A 21733-nucleotide genomic window follows, 5' to 3' on the forward strand; every position below is an offset into this window, starting at 1 on the left:
GCCCACCTATATTTCTATCTATCCATCTCCATTGTCTTAGAACGTGACACAAAACAAAAAAAGAACAATGTTCTCTTCTGAGCAAAACCCCAAAAGAACATCTGTTTTAAATAAATAAACAAGCTGTTTGTACATTCACAAAATTGTATTTGACAAGCTCTAGAGAGGAACGAAAGCGCTAATAATAATGAAGAACTAGAAGGATTTTTTTCCCAAATTCTGACTACTTTCTTTTTTCTCAATATTCAATTCTGTACATCGCAACTAACACTCTATACATACATACATGCATGCATACATACATACATACATACATACATGCATACATACATACATACATACATACATACATACATACTTATATATATATATATATATATATATATATATATATATACTACATGTTCATGAAATTAATACGTTTTGCATTAGTACATTATCTTAACACTATGCACTTCGTCCATTTCAAGCTCTAATATTACATCGAGTTTTACTTTTATTTTTGTACTACGCTTTGAAAGTATTCTTTTATCACTATACAAACGTGTGTACATAGATACATACATGAAAAATGTGTGTGTGTGTCTGTGTCTGTGTGTTTGTGTGTGTGCGTGTGTGTACATGTACAAAGCAATTTAGCGTGTGGGCGACCATTGGTTTCGCAGTTTCGTTCTTTTGACTCGACATAGCTTTAAAGGATCTAATAAAATATAAGAAAAATTTTGAAAAATGTTTTTTTTTAAATCCCGTTTCAATCAAATATAATAACCCGTCATTAGAGCGCTGTGGTCATTTACATTTAATGTAATATTGAAATCACTGGAGAAATCAGTCATTTGTTTGAAGTTGAGGCAGGAACAAGAAAGTCATTTATGATCAAAGTAGGTTACATCCAACGATGATGTGGGAAACAAAATAGCGTTTGAAGAGAAAGATGAGTGTGAGAAGGAAAAAGTAAAGTGGATGACCGGAGAAAAACTGTATGAAAAAAAAGCAAAAGAAATCTAAGGTGCAGCTATCTGTGCATATCTGGTTCTTGCTTGGTAAAGGTGGTGTCTCCCCAGCAAAACAAGTTTTTTTCAGGATTTTGTAGGTACTTTTCAAAGTGCCTGCACCTTGATGACACCTCTTATCTGGTATTGAAATTGAAACTTTCATTAAGGAGTTTTTTTCATTTTTTGAGGCCTGAAACTTTTGGGAGATTTTCTCTTGGAAAAAATAATACGAAGTTTTCCTTTTAATTTCCAGAAATGGTCACCTAATTTTGTAATGTTCTTTTTAGCTAAATGCCTGAAGAAGGATTTTTGATCTTAAAACTTTTGTTCACATTTTCCTCTTGCCACCCATATATGATGCTTATATATAACTTCTTGGGTTAGGGTTTTATAAATAGCGAGTTGCTTTCGTCTCTCCAAGCTTTTGCGTGTAACTGAGAAGGCAATAGAACCATCCTTTGTCAGTTTTGAAAACCAATACCTCATATTTACTATATATTTACTTTGTGCACGCTACAAATAAACAGTAAATGCGACTTAGGCGCATTGTATGTGTATGTGAGTGTGTACATACATACAAAGCAACAACCCTGCTAGTCGAATTTTTGAAACTAGTAAAAGATTAAAAAATAAATGTTTTAAGAGATGTTGTTTAGAAAGAAAATAGTCTACCAAGGCATTAAGCACCTAACGTGTTTTACGGATATTTATGCAATTTAATCTTTTCCTTGTGTACTTTTTCATGCCCTCGTTATCTTTGCTGTGAAAAACAGCAGATATTAAAGTGTGGATTAATTCATCATTTTCGCCCATCCTTTCGTGTTTCAGTGGTAATAACCTTCGTAGAGATAACTCCTATATATGACTCGTAGGGATATAGTGTTATCAGTTTGCTAAATCAAAACATTTTTACAATATTGAATGAGTTTTATTAAACATTGTTTCTTGCTCTGCAAATTTTTCATTTGTTCATTTCAGTTGATATCATTTCATAATTAGAAATGTAATTAAGTTAATTTGTATTAAGCGATTGACTGATACATATTAAGAACTAATAATTCTCCACAAGATATGTTAGATATTGTTTCTATTTGTGTAAAAGTCATCAGAATACTGTGTTGATAAATATACGTTCATAAATATGAATCATACCAAATATGAATATACGTTTATTTTCTATAACTGTCTTTGATTTTAAATAAGATAATTATAAATGTACTCTCTAATTATTCACTGACTACAGATAATTCTATATAAATATGAAATCCATTTATAATTTCGCAAAGGTGGCAAGTTGGTAGACTCGTTAGCACGCCGAACTAAATGTTTAGAGGCATTTCTTTTGGCTCCTTACATTCTGAGTTCAAATCCCGCTGAGGTCAACTTCACCTTTCATCCCTTTGAGGTCGATATAATAAAGTACCAGTCAAGTATCGATGTCGATGTAATCGACTTGTCTCCTTCCCTCAAGATTGTTACCTCGGACCCTGCAACAGACTGGCATGCCAACCAATGGAAATCTTGTGATCTCAGTCATTTATATGCGATGGAAACTGGGTAACCGGTCTTATGACTCCTGGGGCTCGTGAAAAACCTTAGCCAGTGACTTACCGCCATAGATGTATTGCTGTATCAATGACTAGAGAGAGAGAGAGAATATATTAATAAATGTGAGTGTGTCTACGAGGAAATATCAATATAAAAGTTTAAGATGTTCGCTTTAGTCGATCCTCATTGGAACCCAACTAAATGCATTCCTTCTTATAGTTGCCTTTACATCACCACCTTCAGTAATCTATCATCCAATACAGGTTGAATATAGCCGTTTCATTGCAGTTTGTAATATAACAACTCAGGATCAACGCTGTTCAATCTGGTCCTATCAGAGAATATCGTTATGTATAACATGGCCTTGCCATTGTGTGCAAAAGATGGTTCACAGTTTTGTTTCATTGAAGTGTTCCAACACTTTTACATCTCTCCATGCAAGAGAATTATGAAGACAAGCGCTTTATAAACCTTCAACTTTCGATGATGCCTATCTTGATCCCGTCGCAGCAGAAGAATCCTTTAAGCAGTTTCCAGAAGGCAGCATATGCAAGACATACGATTTCGAATTTCATCAGATATTGTGGCACCGTCATTGTAAACTGATCTCAAATAACAGGCACGATTAATTTGTTTAAAAGAATGGTCATAGATTTTGATTTAAAAGAGAATGATCGTACCAAGTGCTAAATTTTGTTTGAAATATTAAATTCTAAAGGAAACATAAATAAATATGCCTGAAGGAGCCTGTAGATGTACGATGTGAATATCATTAACATATCAGAGAGAGAGCGAGAGAGAGAAATTGCAATTTATTACTTGAATACATAAGACATAAGTACTTTGCCTCCCATCAGACACATAAAAACAAAAATGAAAGAAGGAAGGAAGGAAGGAAGGAAGGAAGGAAGGAAGGAAGGAAGGAAGGAAGGAAAGATAGAGGAGAAAGAGAACGAGATAAATATTAAAACGTCTAATGTAAAATAAGTCAGCGTCAGATCAGCGACGGCAAATAGCCGGGCCGAAGTAGTAGAGTCAAAATATCTTACATCCAGTCACATACGTTTCTTAAGATTTGTAATGCATTGTTTATATACTTCTATTACATACGTAACAGCATATATCGTACCCGTTTTCTATACATTTTATCTCTGATGCGCGTGTTCTGTGCCTGTTTATGCATATGTGTGCGTGTGTACGCGCGTATATATGTGTGTACTTCTATCAAGTTATTCATTTGTTATGAACTTTTTGAAGATATAATGGTATATCAACATGCTAGCTGAAACAAAGATTAAAGTTTCAAATCTCTTGTGATATGTATTTTATGATAGATATTATATTGTTGTATGTCATAAATAATGGTATATAACATAACGGTCGAGATACATAAATGTAATGAAATATCAGAAATAAGATATGATAAAATGTTGTAGATAGATACATATAGATAGACTGATAGATTAGCATATATATATATATATATATATATATATATATATATATATATATATATATATATATATATATATATATATATATATATATATATATATATATATATATATATATATATATATATATATATATATATATATATATATATATATATATATATATATACATATATATATATATATATATATATATATATATGCAAATACGACATTGCTATTGTGGCTGTGTGGTAAGAAGCTCGCTTCCCAACAACATGATTCTGGATTCAGTCCCACTGCATGGCACCTTGGGCAAGTGTCTTCTACTATATCCTTGTGAGTGGATTTGGTAGTTTGGTAGACAGAAGCTGAAAGAAGCCCATCGTATATATATATATGTGTGTGTGTGTGTGTGTGTGTGTATGTATGTATTTGGATGTCTGTGTTTGTCCCCTCACCATCGCTTGATAACCGAAGTTGGTGTGTTCTCGTAAACCAGCGGTTCGGCAAAAGAGACTGATAGAATAAGTACTAGGCTTACAAAGAATAAGTCCTGGGTTCCATTTGTTCGACTAAAGGCGGTGCTCCAGCATGGCCACACTCAAATGACTGAAACAAGTAAGAGAATAAACGAATAAAGAATACGCGCGCGCACACACACACACACACACACACACACACACACACACACACACACACACACACACACACACACACACACACACACACAGATATATATATATATATATATATATATATATATATATATATATATATATATATATATATAAATGCTTGCAAATATTACGCTGTCTGTACATGTACAAGGTGAACACAAACCTTCTATCATGTAACTTAGTAAATAGCTTTTTTGTCCTGTGATAACAAATTCAGTAATTTATTGAAGAAAACATTTATTCAACAAAAATGTCCCCTAATTCGAAATATCTTTATAGTGTTCGTTCTTCCATATGTATGATTCAAACATTTCGAACACATCTTCTATAAGACATAAATTGAAATTACTGCATTCTAAAACATACAAAAATGTTATTTCCTTTTTAAAGAAAGAAATTTACAACAAAAATTTAAAATTATTTGTCAGCGAAACTTCATGAAAAATAGCTGAAAAGAAATTCAATTCTACCGTATCCCCACAAGGCTATATAATGGCACTGAACTCGATGCATAAGTAAATCCGGAAATAAAGAAGCAATAGTCCAGCAGCGTGGTAGCGAAATTGGGAAATATAATGTATTGATATCCTTCCTTTGAGACGTGTATGATGTTCGTTAAAATGAATAGAAAGAAAGAGAGACAAAGAGATGAATGGGAAGGAAAACGAAAAGAAAAATAGACACATTAAATTATAACTGTTGTATTGGGATTGTGTTCCATTCTACATCGATTTACATGGACCATTTTGTACTTCTTTATGATGGTATATATCTAAAATTATCAACCAAAAATAGAGCCCATCTCTTGACAAGTAACGCCCATCCAGGTCTTGTGACTTGCCCGAACCAATGTAACTCTTTCATGCCAGACGTCCCGATCAAGCGATGAGGAATAAATGCCTGGCCTGAGTTTTAGTCATATTGGTCTTTCGCTCACTGAAATACCTCATTTGCACACTCTGCGACCTCAGATCGTAGCAGTAGTTCGCTACGTGAACTGGTTGATCCTGGTCGTTGACAGTTTGTTGTCTGTTCACCCGCTCAACATCTCGTGGTATTCGTCACTGACTCAATAAGTTCATTTTCCAAAGTAGTTTACAACCATCATGCTGCATGCCATGATTTCAACGTCCCCTGGATGGGGTGGTTACATGCTATTTAGTCTATAGCTAAAGACATACAACTCACATTCAGAGTAAGATTCGAACAAAAACTGAAAGATCGCAACCAATATATGACAATTACACAACGTTCTCATTGCGTAATATTTCGTATTTACTACTATGGTAAGTCGGGCCATGATAGAGATAGTTGCCGTGGCCAGAAACTCTGTGTAAAGCTTCTGTGGGATGTAGAGCGTGGAGCCCTTCGGCTAAAGATCAATACTCCGTCGACCCGCTCACTCATTCGTGAATCACTCTCTAAATTTCACCTTACTAAAATTAATGTAATATCATATGTCATAACAAAAAGAAAATGCCAAAACGTTTAGTTGCACTTTGAATTGTTAATATCGATGGTGGTACCACTCTACATGTAGTATCCAAGAAGGAGAAATGGCGAGATTTTCAAAAGAATTGGGAAATGAAAGAACATGGCAGTTGTATGTTTGAAGAATTAATGATGAGAGTCGTACACAACACGAATATATTGAGTTTTTTAGTCTAAACGGGTCCGAGTGTCTTAACCTTTAACTTCGTTCCTACGAACAGTTAATCCATATTTATACGTACCTGTGTGTGTGTGTGTGTGTGTGTGTGTGTGTGTGTGTGTGTGTGTGTGTGTGTGTGTGCGTGCGCGTGCGCGTGTGTGTGCGTGTGTGTGTGCTACATATATGTTCATATATGCGAGATTTCTATACATCTTAAATTTGCAGAAGAATTTGTGGTGGGTAGTTTAGCTTAATCGGTTAAAGCACCGTGACACGTAATCACGGAGGTGTGAGTTCGCATCTCATAGCTGGTCGCCTACATTTTTTTCTGTAAAATAGGGGTAGTTTATCCTGTTCAGGCTATATATATATATGCTTGTATGTATGTAAGTTGTAGCAGTGACTCTAGAGCCAAGAAGCTGATGCATAGCACATCGCCTTATCAAGTTTCATAATTTTAATGCATGGTGCATATCAAGTTTGATATGCTTGTGTATTTTCGTGTGCTTGTTTCTTTAGTCAACATATAATGTTCTATATCAGTGGTTCCCAATCTGAGGTCTACGGATCCTTGTGGTCTGCAAAGGTAGTACCGAGGATCCGTGAACTAAATTCAAAATTTCATATATATATATACATATATATATATATATATATATATATATATATATATATATACAGTTGAGGTGTGTTCTGTTAAGAACGTATACGAGTGCAAATAGAGCTCGTTCACCCTTAGAGTTCCAAAATAGGCGGCGATACATATCGATCTTCTTATACAGGTAAATCGTTACATGATTTAAATTAAACTTAACTTTAAATCCTGTATATACGAGGATCTGTATGTATCACAACATTTGTAGTGATTAAAAAGCTGCCTAACCGTACTTACTCTTCCTTTTGACTCTTTTACTTTTTACTTTATATATATATATATATATATATATATATATATATGCGAGTAAAAATAAATACAAAAAAGGTGGTTTTATATATATATATATATATATATATATATATATATATATATACACATAAGGATAAGCATATTAAAAGGGGTCCGTGCGAAAACTCATTTAAATAAAAGGGTTGGGAACCACTGTTCTATCTTTTAAAAGACGAAAAGGAGAAGCTGGTATCTGAGATCTACACCTCTATCATGAAAATTATCGGTTTAAGAAACGAAAAATCACCGTGCTCTTGGTTTAATCATTTACGAATTATATTTTAATTATTCATAAATGTGGACAACAACTGAATACTAATCAGAATACAGATCTCTGTCTGTGAATTTTATTTTCATGGCAATCTTAATATCTAATAAGAAAATATATGTATGTATATAATTTGGATGTTTTTCTTTTCCCGAAGAACATTAAATTTCCCGAGAGAAAAATAGCAATTAATAGATAAAACTATAAAAAGAAATTAATCATATAAATTGCAAATCATTTTTAGGGCAATATTTACATTGGACGTGGACGTACATTTTCCAAGAAAATTCCATCGAAGACTTCCATCGTCTAATTTATGTTTAATAAACGATGCTGGGAGATGTTAAATATTTACTATGCGGCTTAGAAATAAATATTAGCTCTTTTGCTTTCCAATGCAAAACTTCATAAGAGGTTATGATGCTGATATCTAAAGTTGGTACAAGCCTACACATTTAAATCCATCTTAGTTCTTGGCTAGCGATCATTTTTATCGATTTCAGGAGGAGGAAAATCAAAACTGACTTTAGTCGGGCGCTTAATATTTGGCTTTACAACTACTTGGTCTTTTGTCTAATCCTATGGCGCGACCCTTAGACTAATAAATGTTTCGATCAACGAAAAGCTTGTGACTTGAATTTCGTAGACAAAAACTGTGTAGAAGCAGTCAGTGGGGCCGATATTGTTCTTGTCTAGGAGACATAACCTGCTGCTCCGGTATAACACGGTGAATTGCCTTACTACATTTGTCCCGACTCTGAGTTCAAATTCCACTGTGGGTAACTTCGTCTTTTATACTTTCGGGGACGAGTAAAGTGTACCAGTCCATATCCGTATGCTGGTAAGAACACAGGACTGGAAGCTTTACTGTATTTGTCCCGACCCTTTATGTTTTTGTGGTGGTGGTAGTGGTGGTGGCGGCGGTAGGAGCAGTGGCGGCGTGGATGATGATGATGAGGAGGAGGAGGAGGAGGAGGTGAAGTGGGGGAGGAGGGGTAAGAGAGGGAGGAGAAGGAGGATGATATAGTTCAAGCATTAGTGAGCTTGAATCTGAATAATATTTAGTTTCGATTTCAGCGCCAATCTCGATGAGATTAACTTAGCTTTCATATCTTCGTGGGTAATTAATTACCATTTGTATAAATTATAAAGTATATTGAAGGAGAGTGAATCGACTACACACTTTCCGTTCCGTTTATTTACCTTGCCAAACCTTAATGAATGTTTTACTTTATTATTTATAATAATTTCATTAGCTTTTCTGTCATGCATAATTAAATTATAGTTTATTTAAATTTGGAAACGAGATATTGAAAATTAACTTTACCTGCATTATGAAATTGGGCATATCTGTTTAGGCATAAATTTCAACAAGCCGTTAGCCAAATATATGCGTATGTTTCAGTACGTGTTTGAGTTTGAGAGTGTGTATATATTTGGGATTTATCGTGTGCCTCCTTCTTTGGGTTTTATTTATTAGAAATGTGAAGAGCTTAATAATACAAAATCAGGTTCAATACAGCCAATCATATTTATAAGTTTAACCTGATAAATTAACATAAATTTATTTCCTAGAGTAATCATACACAATTTGATGTAGGTTTAACTTCTAAATAATTTTTTAAATATTTATTTATAACATTATGATTATTTTATGTCTTTTTTGTTTCTTAAGCAGAGAAAATTCATCTCTATAGTAAATCGGTTAATAAACGGTAGAAACATATCCACGGTATTTGTGAGTTCAATTGATAACATGTCGCTAAATTCCAATACGTTATTACAATGCAGTAAATCCTGATGGTGTAAACTTGCATATATATATATATATATATATATATATATATATATATATATATATATATATATACAGTATAATTAATTACTTATGTTATTTATGTAATTATATAAATGACTGTTTTTTTCTTATGAAACAGCTAAGCACAATAACATTATGAATTATGTGAAATGTGAGCTTTTTCCTTTTTATTTAAAATAGCATAAGTTATTAAGTTATCGTAATTTGTCACAACATTGATTTTTGAAGCACATATCAAATTCAGCTTTCTTCTTAAAGTACAAATCAAAATTTACTCTATTGTTTTTAGTTATATATTTTTTGTTCTATAATTAAATAAAATAAGGTTTTTTGATGATAATGATTAGAAAAATGTCAGAAAAATTTATCAACTTGCAAGCCTGTAAGAATAATGCCTATGGGTTTTCTAACTTACCGATTAATCACAATTATTTATTAACGAGGTGCTACGAATATTTTAAAAATTATATTAGCTCTTTATTCCTGCAAAAGTAACCAAAGGCATATCCCTGTTACCAACACTGTGTTAATATAACACGAATTGCATAAATGAAAGATTACCTCCTGTACATTCGAATAGTAAAAATAGCTTTTAAAAAACATTAACTATAATTGTCCATTAAGTGGATTCGTTTTGAAAATCACTTAAACAGAATAAAATTATTTCAAGAGAACTCTATGCTGGAATCGCATATTTAGACATTTCTTTGCAAAAATGTCTAAATATGTGGATCCAACATAAAATTATTTTCTTTGCTTTCTTTTTCTTTTTCTTGTTCTGTTAATAGCTATCGGATAGCTTTTTACGTTTCACATTATTATTATTAATTTGCTGATGTATGCCAAATATAATAGAGAATTGAATAAAAGGCCATGCGATATTTGATAATGTTTCTTTTCGTTCTAAATTCAAAACGCATCGAGGTCAACTTTTTAATAACTCATCGTTTTGAATTTCCTTTTAAAAAAAGTTGTGTACTGTGACTGATTAGGGTTGATTAAAAGAATGCGTTGTTCTATGTCAAATTTAGAAATTATTATTACAACTGATATGTCGATATTAACAACTTAAATAACTTTCGAGCTGTAAGTTTTAAAGACATTATTTCAGACGACCGTGCGTAAGTCAAAACTTGGCTACTTTGTTGTCATTCAGAAATGTATGAAACAGAATGCATAGCCATTTTGTCTCACACTATATATATATATGAGCACAAGACCTCAAATTTAGAGGATGAGTTTAGTCGATTATAAAAATTTCAGTGTTTGGCTGTTACTTTTTATCTATCTCGGAAGAGTATAAATCAGAGTCGAAGTCAATGGTGTTTGAATTCGGAACTTAGACGTAACTAAATATAACAACGCATTTTGTCTGACGAGTCTACCAATCTGCCGCCTCAACCTTTCTCACTGTATTAATTAGAAAAATCTATGAAACAAACAAGAACGGACAGTTACTACTCAAAAGAAAAGTGTTTGATAAACACGCTCTTATTCCTTGTGTAAATTTACTAAACCAGGAACCAATTTCATTGGCTGTTTTCCATGAATGTTACTGAACTAATAGTAGAACGACCCGTTTCCTTATTATATGATCGATTTGCCACTAATTGGCTCAGCTAAATACAATTATGTGCTATAAAATTAGAAAATATTTTTCTCTTTCACACAAATAATGACAAATCATTCATCACATTGTTGCATACTCATAAAATGACAATGTTGTATAGAAAACACTACATCAATCATTAAGTCGTCTATCACCCACTGTAACCATAGAAGTATCCTTTTTCTTTCTTTCCTTTTTCTTTTGTTTTTGAGCAATATTCATAAACACTTCAGAAAATATTAAATGAACCCGAAGGAAAATATTTTCAGTTAAGAACAACCAATTATTTTCTAGCATTTTGCTCTTAAAATCGTCATCAAAGCCTGGATTTTATTACTCCTTTAAAATACATGTATTCTATTTGCTTATGTATTTACATTGCCGTGCGCATATTTAGTTTCTTGTATCTTCATTTTATTAAGTGGAGAGGGTTCGATCATTTCATATACTTGAATACAAGGATTCTTGTATTTTGTAATACATCCAATACCACATCCTACTTTTGTAATAATCGCTATTGTGCTATTATATTTAATTTGTATGTGTGTGTGTGTGTGTGTGTGTGTGTGTGTGTGTGTGTGTGTGTGTGTGTGTGTGTGTGTGTGTGTGTGTGTGTGTGTGTGTGTGTGTGCGTGCGTGCGCGTGTATGCAAAAGCATCGTCTAATGTCATTACATTTTTCGACAATTTCATTTGATGTCATTTTCTATGCTCGTTGTTTTCTTCTACCGTCTGACTATTAAATGAATGACCAGATCAAAGATAAAGGCAGTTCGTTTTGCATTTGGACTATAACACGGCTCGATTCACTTAACTCTCAAGAAAATAAGTCCTCGTTTATTTGAGAATATTATTGAGTTAAGTTGTTTTTTTTTATAAAAGTTATTTGGCTATTAGAATTTAATGTTCATGTTTTTTTTTAACAAGTTAGTGAGGGAAGATATTGTACTTCTGACTTGTGCAGGACCCTTCCAGATAGGTGATATTAGTTCAGCCGATACCAACCCAATCACTGCATGAAAATGTTACTGAAGAGTAAACTGAGGTTTGGCTGAACTTTTTACTAAAAACGTTTGCGTAGAAATAAACTTTGAAAAAGCAATGGATATTTCATGTTAGTACATCCGTCCTTCATTCATAACACAGAGATGAATAGCCAATATTTTATAAAAAGAATGTGATAGGAAGCATAAAATCAAAGTATTCATAAATTAAGATGAAATTAAATATTTATTTTCTTTTGTAAATATAAAATCTCTAAACAAGTAGAGAGAGTTGTCTGATCGAACAGCGCCTGCAGTTGGATTAAATCACATAGAGAGACATTAAATACAAATCATATAAAAAAGCTATTAAATAAATAATATGAAATACATAATTTGATATAATAATGATTATATTACAAAAATATAAATATGCTTGTTAATATAAAAAAAATTATTTGACTGAAATAAAAACAAAGCAGATCATATGAAAAGCCAAATCTTTACAGATCTCGTCCACGACTCAAATTTAACATTGCAGACCACTACAATTTATTTCTGCGCTTTTATTTGTGTGTATGTGAATATACCTGTATGTGTGAGTGCACATACTCTACTCTGCAACACTTAAATTTGAAAAAGTATGTCTAATATCCTTCTCAAATATATTGAACAAAACTAAAAACTAATGAAATGATACTCATTCATGAGTCTTCTATCGAAAAATTGACTCCCTATCCATTCAATCATCGCAAGAGTGGTCATGCAACAGTTCTTGACTCGGAGGGTCAGGCAAAATAATTTGCGTTATTTAATTACTCTCCTTTACAATGTAATTTAAATCTTTTTAAGGTCAACATTGGCTTTCTGGTTTAAAAAAATAGGTTCCCATCAAGAACTAGATTCACTTTAATCGACTTTACTCTGATACAAAACCTGTGGCATTTTTGTCAGTGGGAAAAGACATTGTGAAATAACTACAACAGTCGGTAGAGTAACTGATACGAAAGGGTGTCAAACTAAATGCTCTGACATGTATAATTACGTTACTTTACATGAAATAAATGACTTGTAATATTATTTTTTATTATTTAATTTCTGCTTTTAAATCCACCCGTAATTGACTTTGGTAAAAATATTACTGGAGATGTACAGCAGTTAATCAAATGTATTATTTCAATTTAAAATATTCTACAAAATCAAACAAATTCTAAAGCCATCAGAAGACGGCAGAATGGCAGAAGCATTACGACACTTATCTAAATATTCCTGCATTTCTTGCCGTTGTATTATCAGAAGTGTAGTGAGGCAATTTACCCAATTATTTTCCTTTACAAATTCATGGCTTGTGAGAAATAAAATGCATATTCGAGTTACATATTTTATTAATAAAACAATTGTTTGTTGTTTGGTAACAATTGAGAAATGTCTAACATGACTTCATTTTATTCTTTTTCCAGACTTGAACCATGAAGATTATAATCCTGTTAAGTATTTTATTAATTCTTCTCCAGGCCTATACAGGAACCTCCAGACGATGTAAGTTATACAATTTTCTTCTCAATGTATACTATGATGTAAGATAAAATTAAAACCACACGATGTTTATACTTTATGACTACAATTTCTCTCACTGTTCGTCAGTTATTCATCTTTTATCCGATCTATTTATTTACTTGTGTGTATATTGTGCACATGGGACTGAATGGGCATTGAATGAAAGGAAAATTAAATGAAAGCTGGTTAATCTACATATATATAAAATTGAGAATGTGTGCGTGTGTGTGTGTGTGTGTGTGTGTGTGTGTGTGTGTGTGTGTGTGAATCCCTAAAACTCCAGAACTACACAACCAATTTCATTCAAATTTTACACATGCCTTACTTAGGGTTGTGTTTCAGTAACAAAACATTTTAACTTCTTGCATACTTCCAGCCCACAGCAATATCATATCTCCTCCACTATTTAAGTATTACGTGTCAAAAGTGAAACAAAAACACTCATGTCATTCGAACCGGAATCTCAAAAACATTGTCACCTCACATCTCATTCTCATTTAAGTACTACGACAGGCAAATAAAAATTACTTGTATGACATAAAGCTGATTTTCCTTAGTTCAATTATTATGACGCCTGCTAAATTACAGACAGTGTTTGAATATGTTCCCGTGGTACCTTTTTTTTCTCTTGGCTTGACGAATTACCACTAGTTTGAAAATTATTTCGATCTTCTATTGCTTTAGCAGCATACAAATGTTGCCTGCACCTGTTTTTGTGACGTTGCTAATTAGAAATAGGAGTGAAATACAAAAATTGTGACTTGTGTGCTATCAGTTTGAAGAATTGTGGTACGAGATCTGTTTGATCTGCAAGAGGTTTTGTCCGATGAAATCAAAACCTTTCTGGACAGTATCAATAGATAGATGGAAACGAATCCATTCTTCTTAAATATGACTTCATTGCTACGTATAACAATATTTAGAGCTCTAACTGCAGAAGACAACCCTAACTGCAGGAGACAACCAGAAAGAATATAAAATATCAAATAGAAGGCGAATTTAGAAAATATTTCATCATTCATAGATCATAATACAAATGTATAAACTTTGTTACTCGCAAATATCTACCAATTAGTCTTTCCCATCGTGCTGAACACTAGCCCATGTGAAGCCCTGTAGTATGGAAACCTCTGCACACTAATACAGGACGAAAATAATTAGATTAATGCATTTGGAAGAAACATGTGGCGCAAAATTGAAGGAATATAAAGTTACAAAAGAGAGAGAACCCTGGTACAGTGTGCTAAAATGCGTCTGAACAACGGCTGCTTGAACAAAGTATCTTCATTTCAAAGCATATAATGAAAAATATTAAATTTCACCTCTTTATTCAGAATCTTGACCACGAATAAATTTAGCGTGCGTGCTCGCACGCACACGTGTGTAACTTATATATACGCATACGTATATATTTATACATATATAGACATATGGATGTATATGTAAGTACAACGCTGGGAAAATGGAGTACTCTATAGAAAAATTCTCGGGAATTATAAAATGATGACAGAAAAGCGATAGTAGTATATGCTAGAGAAAGTAGGAAATTAGAGGAACAATACCGTGGGAAGTGGCAGCTGATCAAATATCCATCTCTGTCTCTATGATGTAGTTATTGAATTATTAGACTTGTGGTGGGGGCAACGATAGAGTCTTTTATAAAGAGATAAATATTGCAGAAGATGAGCTTTGGTTGTGTCCTTTATTTGAAGATATTGACTGAAGAGAAATATGGAAAAGAACGTGCGTGTGCATGCGTGTGTGAGAGAGAGCGTGAGACAGACAGACAAAGAGGAAGACAGAGAGAGACTAACAGACAGATATAGTGTGTGTGTGTGTGTGTGTGTGTGTGTGTGTGTGTGTGTGTGTGTGTGTGTGTGTGTGTGTGTTTGTGTGTGTGCACGCGCGCGCGCGTACATATATATGTTAGAAACAGCAACGAAATCTCCCATCTCTAAACAAATTATACCGTATCTAAAAATGTCATATTGGCCATTGTAGTTCTGGATAAACTAAACCTGACAAAAAAAGGTGTAACAGAAATGACTGACGCATTTTCGATAATAGGTTCTCTCAATCGGGACTGAGATGGGGCTAAACAACAATGACAACTAATGCCCCTTTTTTCATTGGTTTATGCAACACAGATCATCTTATTATTTTTGCTTAAATAATTTCCGTTATCTGATGGGAAATTCTGTTGTATATTTTATATAAGAGACATATGGCCATTTGTACAAAAGGCATTACCTAAAACGTTTGTTAGTCAAGACTGACTCTCCAATGACATCTCAAGAGTTTCTGTCAGGGTGCAGATATAAGCTGGGTTTCTTTTCTACATCGAAGACCAGTACGCTAGGTAGTCATTCCTCTTCATTCCGGTGGTATGGGTCGACGCACTTCGGCATCATTAAACGACTTCACCAAAGATGTAAGAAAGTAAACAGCTGAAATAAATACCACAAGACATTTTGTCTAATGTTCCTGACAAGTACTTTATGTTACCAATCCCAGAAAGATGGTGGAAAAAGTTAACCTTGCGGAATTGGAACTCAGAACGCAAAAACCTGAAGCAAACACTGCAAGACATTTTGTACCATTCTCTAACAATTCTACTAATCCTTTGCCATAGACTGCCATGAAGATGATTAGCAAGGTTAATCTCGACAGATTTTGAACTCGGAAACTAAATGCCCGAACAAACAACGCAGGCTATTTTCCTACTATTCTTACATTTCTCTCAATCTATCGCCTCGATAAGCGCCATTAAGTTTTTTTTTAAATTTCGGTCAAAGGCTTTTACTTTTCTTTTTCTTTTGTATTCGTAAATGAATATACGTCTACATCACCAAGTGCTCTGAAATATTTACATTAATAACTGTTTTGTGTTAAAGTATAATTTACTAGCATCTGCACATCATGTATAATTCATGTGTTTAAATTAAGTATTTAACTGTCTGTATTTTTATTAGATGCAAATACCCCTATTTCAGCAGAAAAAGAAAAAAAGAAAAATAGGAAGAAATATATTCTTTAAATACTGTCTTGTTGTTTTTGTTTGTTTCCCGTTCGATATCATATGAGTTTGTTTTCTTTTTTTACAAAACCAGTTTAAGTTATGTAATTATTGTTTATATTTCAATAAACAACAGTAGTTTTAGATAAATTCTGAAAATACTTCTGATTCTGATTACTAACTTCTGAAGTATTCCAAATAACGTTGGTCTTTTTAGAGAAATGTATAATAGACATGGTTTTTGTCGTTTATTTTAACAATAATTATTTAAAGCATTTTCCGATGAAAAGAATTTGTAAAGATATCTTGAGAAATGTATCTTACAACAGAGTATAATATCTCATAGCTTATATTATAGATGCTATTATTTTTCTCTTTTTGCGGTTCGATAATTTCATAATCTAGCTTTGTATGTTTTAGTTTGCTTCAACAGAGATAAACTGTTTATTCACAGCAATGCTATCTAGCAACAGATAATATTATCTGAACACCATTTACTTCTCAGGTCACCAGTATACATGCACATACACTTGTTTTCCTTAAGCTTTCACTCTTATTATTTCTAACTATACTTTAACTATTTGTGCAATATCCATACCTATATTTATTTTGAATATAAATACAATTTTTCCCATGTTTTCTGGCCTTTCGTTGATCCGATTGTTTATAGGTTTCTATTTTGCTGTAGGCAGTATTTCTTCAGTATGGAAGCACAAAAGAAATAATGTCCTTGTATCGAGATCAGCCTTTTGCATTGCGTATCGATACAACATTAACATTGTATCAACACAATAGTATTGATTGCGTCACCACAAAAGATAATACTTCAGCCGAAGAAAGATTCTATATTTGAAAAGCAAATATTCTAATATCAGAAATTCTGCTTAAGAGTGGGGATAAATTAGCTATATCTCGTCCAGTAGTGTCAACCTAGTTGGTCGTAGGGAGCAGTTAAAGACTTCATTGTTCAATATACTTAGGAACCATTGAAATTTTACTTCAAACAACGCCATTACAAGAGCATGTAAGGCAACGCACTGCATATTAACATAACTTTTGTCAGTTATCCGCTGCTTTCTCTTGTTACAGTAGTAAGTTCAATACTCCATAGTATTTACATACAGACAAGGCACATGGATATTTGGAATTTAAATGTCTTGTCTCTGTTAAGGATACTGTGTAGTGATAGTAACATAAACCGTTCACAATATAATCTCGCCAGTTGCCGTTCCTGAGATGAAAAATAATCAATTTGTAGCCGTTAGAAAATATTCGGATCTGCTTCCGTTTGATTGTTTCTCGTTCAAAAAGTATATGCAATTTTCATTATCAAGAATAATTTGCAATATGCCGTTAATACTGGTTTCAAATTGTGAGTACTGAATGGATGTAATCGATGTAATCAACTTGCTCCTTCCCCAAGCATTTCAGGCCTTGTACCTATACTATAAAGGAAGATTACTAGATAGCCCAGGGCGGCAAGCTAGCAGAATCGTTGATACAGAACAAAATGTCTAGTAGCATATCGTTCGTCCGAGTTCAAGTTCCACTGAGGACATTCCTGCCTTTCATCTTTTTGAGGTCGATTTTTATCGAGCACTGGGATCGTTGTAACCCAACTCCCCGAAATTGCTGGCCTTGTGACAAAATTTGAAATCAATATTATGTAGTTCATATTACTTCTAAGTAAATAATTAGCTCGCAAAATAATTAACTTCAAAACACAGAAATATATTTTTAGATTAGCTGACCATATTTCTTCCAAGGGGTAAAAATAGGAAAGTTATTAACTTTCAAACCACCAAACATTTTAATTTTAAAATATTTCTTACATAAATACAAGGCTTCGGGTTTCTGTGATAAACCAAATTTACATATTTATATCTTCGCAAAATTATATGTATTTTAACTAAAGTAGCATTTTTGTGGCTTAGTCATCAGATGAAGAGAGCAAGATGCATGAGATTTTTCTGGGTCTCGCAGATTGGTGGGAGAAAGTTATCCCGGATACATGTAGCCGAGTGGATTATACTAAAAAAAGTCAAGGATCAGTTGGTAGCCAAAATCCAAACCATTATTAGGGATAAATTTCGAAGGGAATGAAAAAGAAAAACATTTACCATCTATCTCCTGGACCATAGTTTCAAGCTCTAAATTAGCAAATAAAATAATTTAGTAATTATTTTATTTGCTAATTTAGAGCTTGAAACCATTGTCCAGGAGATAGATGGTAAATGTTTTTCTTTTTTCATTCCCTTCGAAATTTATCCCTAATAGTGTTTTGGATTTTGGCTACTCCTTCTAGCATGCTTATGTGTTTAAATGTACACTGTATTTATATAAATAATATATAGTCTATTGACTAGTTTTCTACATACTAGGCCACTGGTAGTAAAAAATTTCTAAACTTTTTTCTTACCCTGATATTTATTAATTATATCTGTGTATATGTATATATATGTGTGTGTGTGTGAGAGTGGATGTGTGTGTGTGCGCGTGCATATATATATATATATATATATATATATATATATATACATGTGGGTGTGGGTGTAAATGCGTGGGTGTGTCTGTGTATGTATGTATGTATATATTTATATATATATATATATATATATATATATATATATATATATATCATTATTCTCCAGTCTTGTTATATAATATTTGATATCATGGAAAAAGAAATTATTAAAATATAGTTTTAGGTTAAAAGTTTTGAAAAAATAAAGAAAATTATTCCTTACATTGTTTGCTGATCATGATTTTCTGAAACATTGTTTTTTAATGATTTTTGTTTCTTTTCAATGTTGGGAGCTATGTGTAATAACAGACTCTCACTTCTTCATGAATGCATTGCATAAATTCTCTTTCTTTACATTTACTGTACTGCTTATCGGTGTAGAAATCTTATTATAATGGAACGTTGAAAATAGAATGTGAATAGACGAATATCTTATAGCTACTGAAGGTTATCCTTTTTTTATGGAAAACCAAATCTCATTTTTACGATGAAGCTCTTCATATTTCATTACAATCAATCCAACATGAGTTGAATTTCCTATGGCTTGAACTGCATTATATTTGCAATGTTTAATGAAAGAAATTAAATGCCGAATTTCTCTTCTAGACTTCTTAGTTGTTCAACAATAAGAAGAATAATTTCCTTTGTATTATGATGTCTGTTTATCAATGGAGACATTTTAACAATACCATCTCTTACTTTATTTTATCAACTTACTATTCTTTCTGAAATGTTGCTAGTTTATTTGTAGAATTCAGAATGATTTCATTTTTACTGTACAAACTTCAGCTACAAATCTGAAATTCATAATAAAAATTCACAAAGTTGTTTTTGATTAGCTTCTTCAACAACAAAAAATAAAGCTGTTTATTCAGATGCCATGCACACTGCAGAATACCCTTCCTGCTGGCAGCCATCTCACTTGCTAGCAACTATGGGTTTTCATATAATGAAGAATCTATGGTGTGACAAAACATATCTATACAAATTTTAAAATAAAGAATCTATGTTGTGACAAAACATATCTATACGAATTATCTCAAACAATAACTTGCGGTATGTATATTTAGGTTTATATCAGAAGAATGATTTAATCTTTTCTTACAAAGATAGTAGGTATACTCTTGGTAGGTTAAAGAAGAACATGGCAAAATACTTTCGAACATTTGGCGAGCTAAATCATCATTACGATAAACCTCTCTCAGTTAATTTCTTAGATGTCGTAATAAAACTTTGTACCAATGTATACAAAACATATAAAAAGACACAAAGAGAAGTTTATCTGCATGAACACACCATGTGACACTTACCAGCTGTCTTCAACTATATCTTCGGGCTGACCAAAGCCTTGTGAGTGGATCTGATAAACAGAAAGTGAAAAGAAGCCCACAGTACACGCACACACACACACACACACACACACATATATATATATACACACACACACACACACACACACACACACACACACATACACACACATATATATATATATATATATATATATATATATATATATATATATATATATATATATATATATATATATATATATATATAAAATTAGAAAATGGAGAATAACATACATTAACCAAGACATCAATAAGACCACATTTACTGCTTGTTTGTTGATGCAAAGCAAGACATAACAAAGCTAACAGCTGTTTCTGATCAAAATTCCCAGAATGCTGTCTATACATAAATGCGAGAATAAAATTCTTCATCTTCATAGGGCATTCGAATTAAGGCAACCGATCGTCATTAGCGTGAAAAGCAAGAGCATACACTATAAACAGAAGGGAGAAGGAAGAGGTAAGAAAACATGGTTTAGAGAAATAGTGTAAGTGGTTAAGGGGAGGCAACAGGTCGCGGTAGGCCAGCAGTTCAATGAAAACAAGGAAAACAAATATGGCTTCAAAATTGCAGAGGGAAAACTTTGCCCCTTTTCCTTAGCTTAATAAATTTATTGATGAAAATGAGTTCCTCGTCGATAATGATATGGTTGAGTTGATGCGAAACCATATTTGCATTCTTAGACAAGAATTATCCCTATATTTTCTCAATTTGCAAAAAATTGAGCAACTTTACTGCTTCTGAACAATCCATTTTCCATATCTTTTGCTGATCTCCCTTCCGAGGACACAACCATGCAGGAGCAGTTCATAGAATTGTTGAATGACAGAGCTGCAAAACAGATCTTTCGTGAAATAAGTTGTAATGACATGACTTTTGGATTCAAATAGCACAGCTTTATCCAGATATTTCAAAGATGGCACTGAAATATCTGGTTCCCTTCACGACCACTTATGAGTGCGAGTTGGTGTTTTCGGGTCTTCAATCGATAAAAAGCAAACAACGAAACAGACTGAATGTTGCACACGATACAAGGGTTGCTTTATCCAGAACCCAGTCAAATCAAATATAGATGAGTTGGTAAAGCTGAAGCAAATACATTAATCCTCCTTTTGAACAGGTTTAATGATTTTTCTTTAATACATCTATAAAACAAATATCCTATCTTCTATCGGTTTTTTGGCAAATATATATGCGAATAAAGGAAAGAATCGGATAAAATATACAAAGAATTAAGCGCCACGTCAATGCCATAATCCCTTTCTTATACCGGACCTTACTTGCCACCGAACTTAATATTTGTGAAAATGGGTTTGAAAGCATAAATTACTAATGAATAATTAAAGTTTGGT

At 32.7% G+C, this 21733-nt stretch overlaps 1 protein-coding gene across 1 annotated transcript in view; it reads left to right on the forward strand.

Annotated features, from left to right (window-relative positions):
• LOC128247025 (uncharacterized) overlaps positions 1-21733 on the forward strand; it is a 97181-nt gene that overhangs the window by 57635 nt on the left and 17813 nt on the right. The window contains exon 2 of the mRNA XM_089347716.1: positions 13392-13470. Within this exon, the coding sequence (XP_089203842.1) occupies positions 13401-13470 (70 nt within the window). The 5' untranslated portion in view covers positions 13392-13400. The remainder of the gene's footprint in view (positions 1-13391; positions 13471-21733) is intronic.

Source organism: Octopus bimaculoides, chromosome 2 (assembly GCF_046866305.1).
Source record: "Octopus bimaculoides isolate indiv1 chromosome 2, ASM4686630v1, whole genome shotgun sequence".
Classification (NCBI taxonomy): Eukaryota; Metazoa; Mollusca; class Cephalopoda; order Octopoda; family Octopodidae; genus Octopus; species Octopus bimaculoides.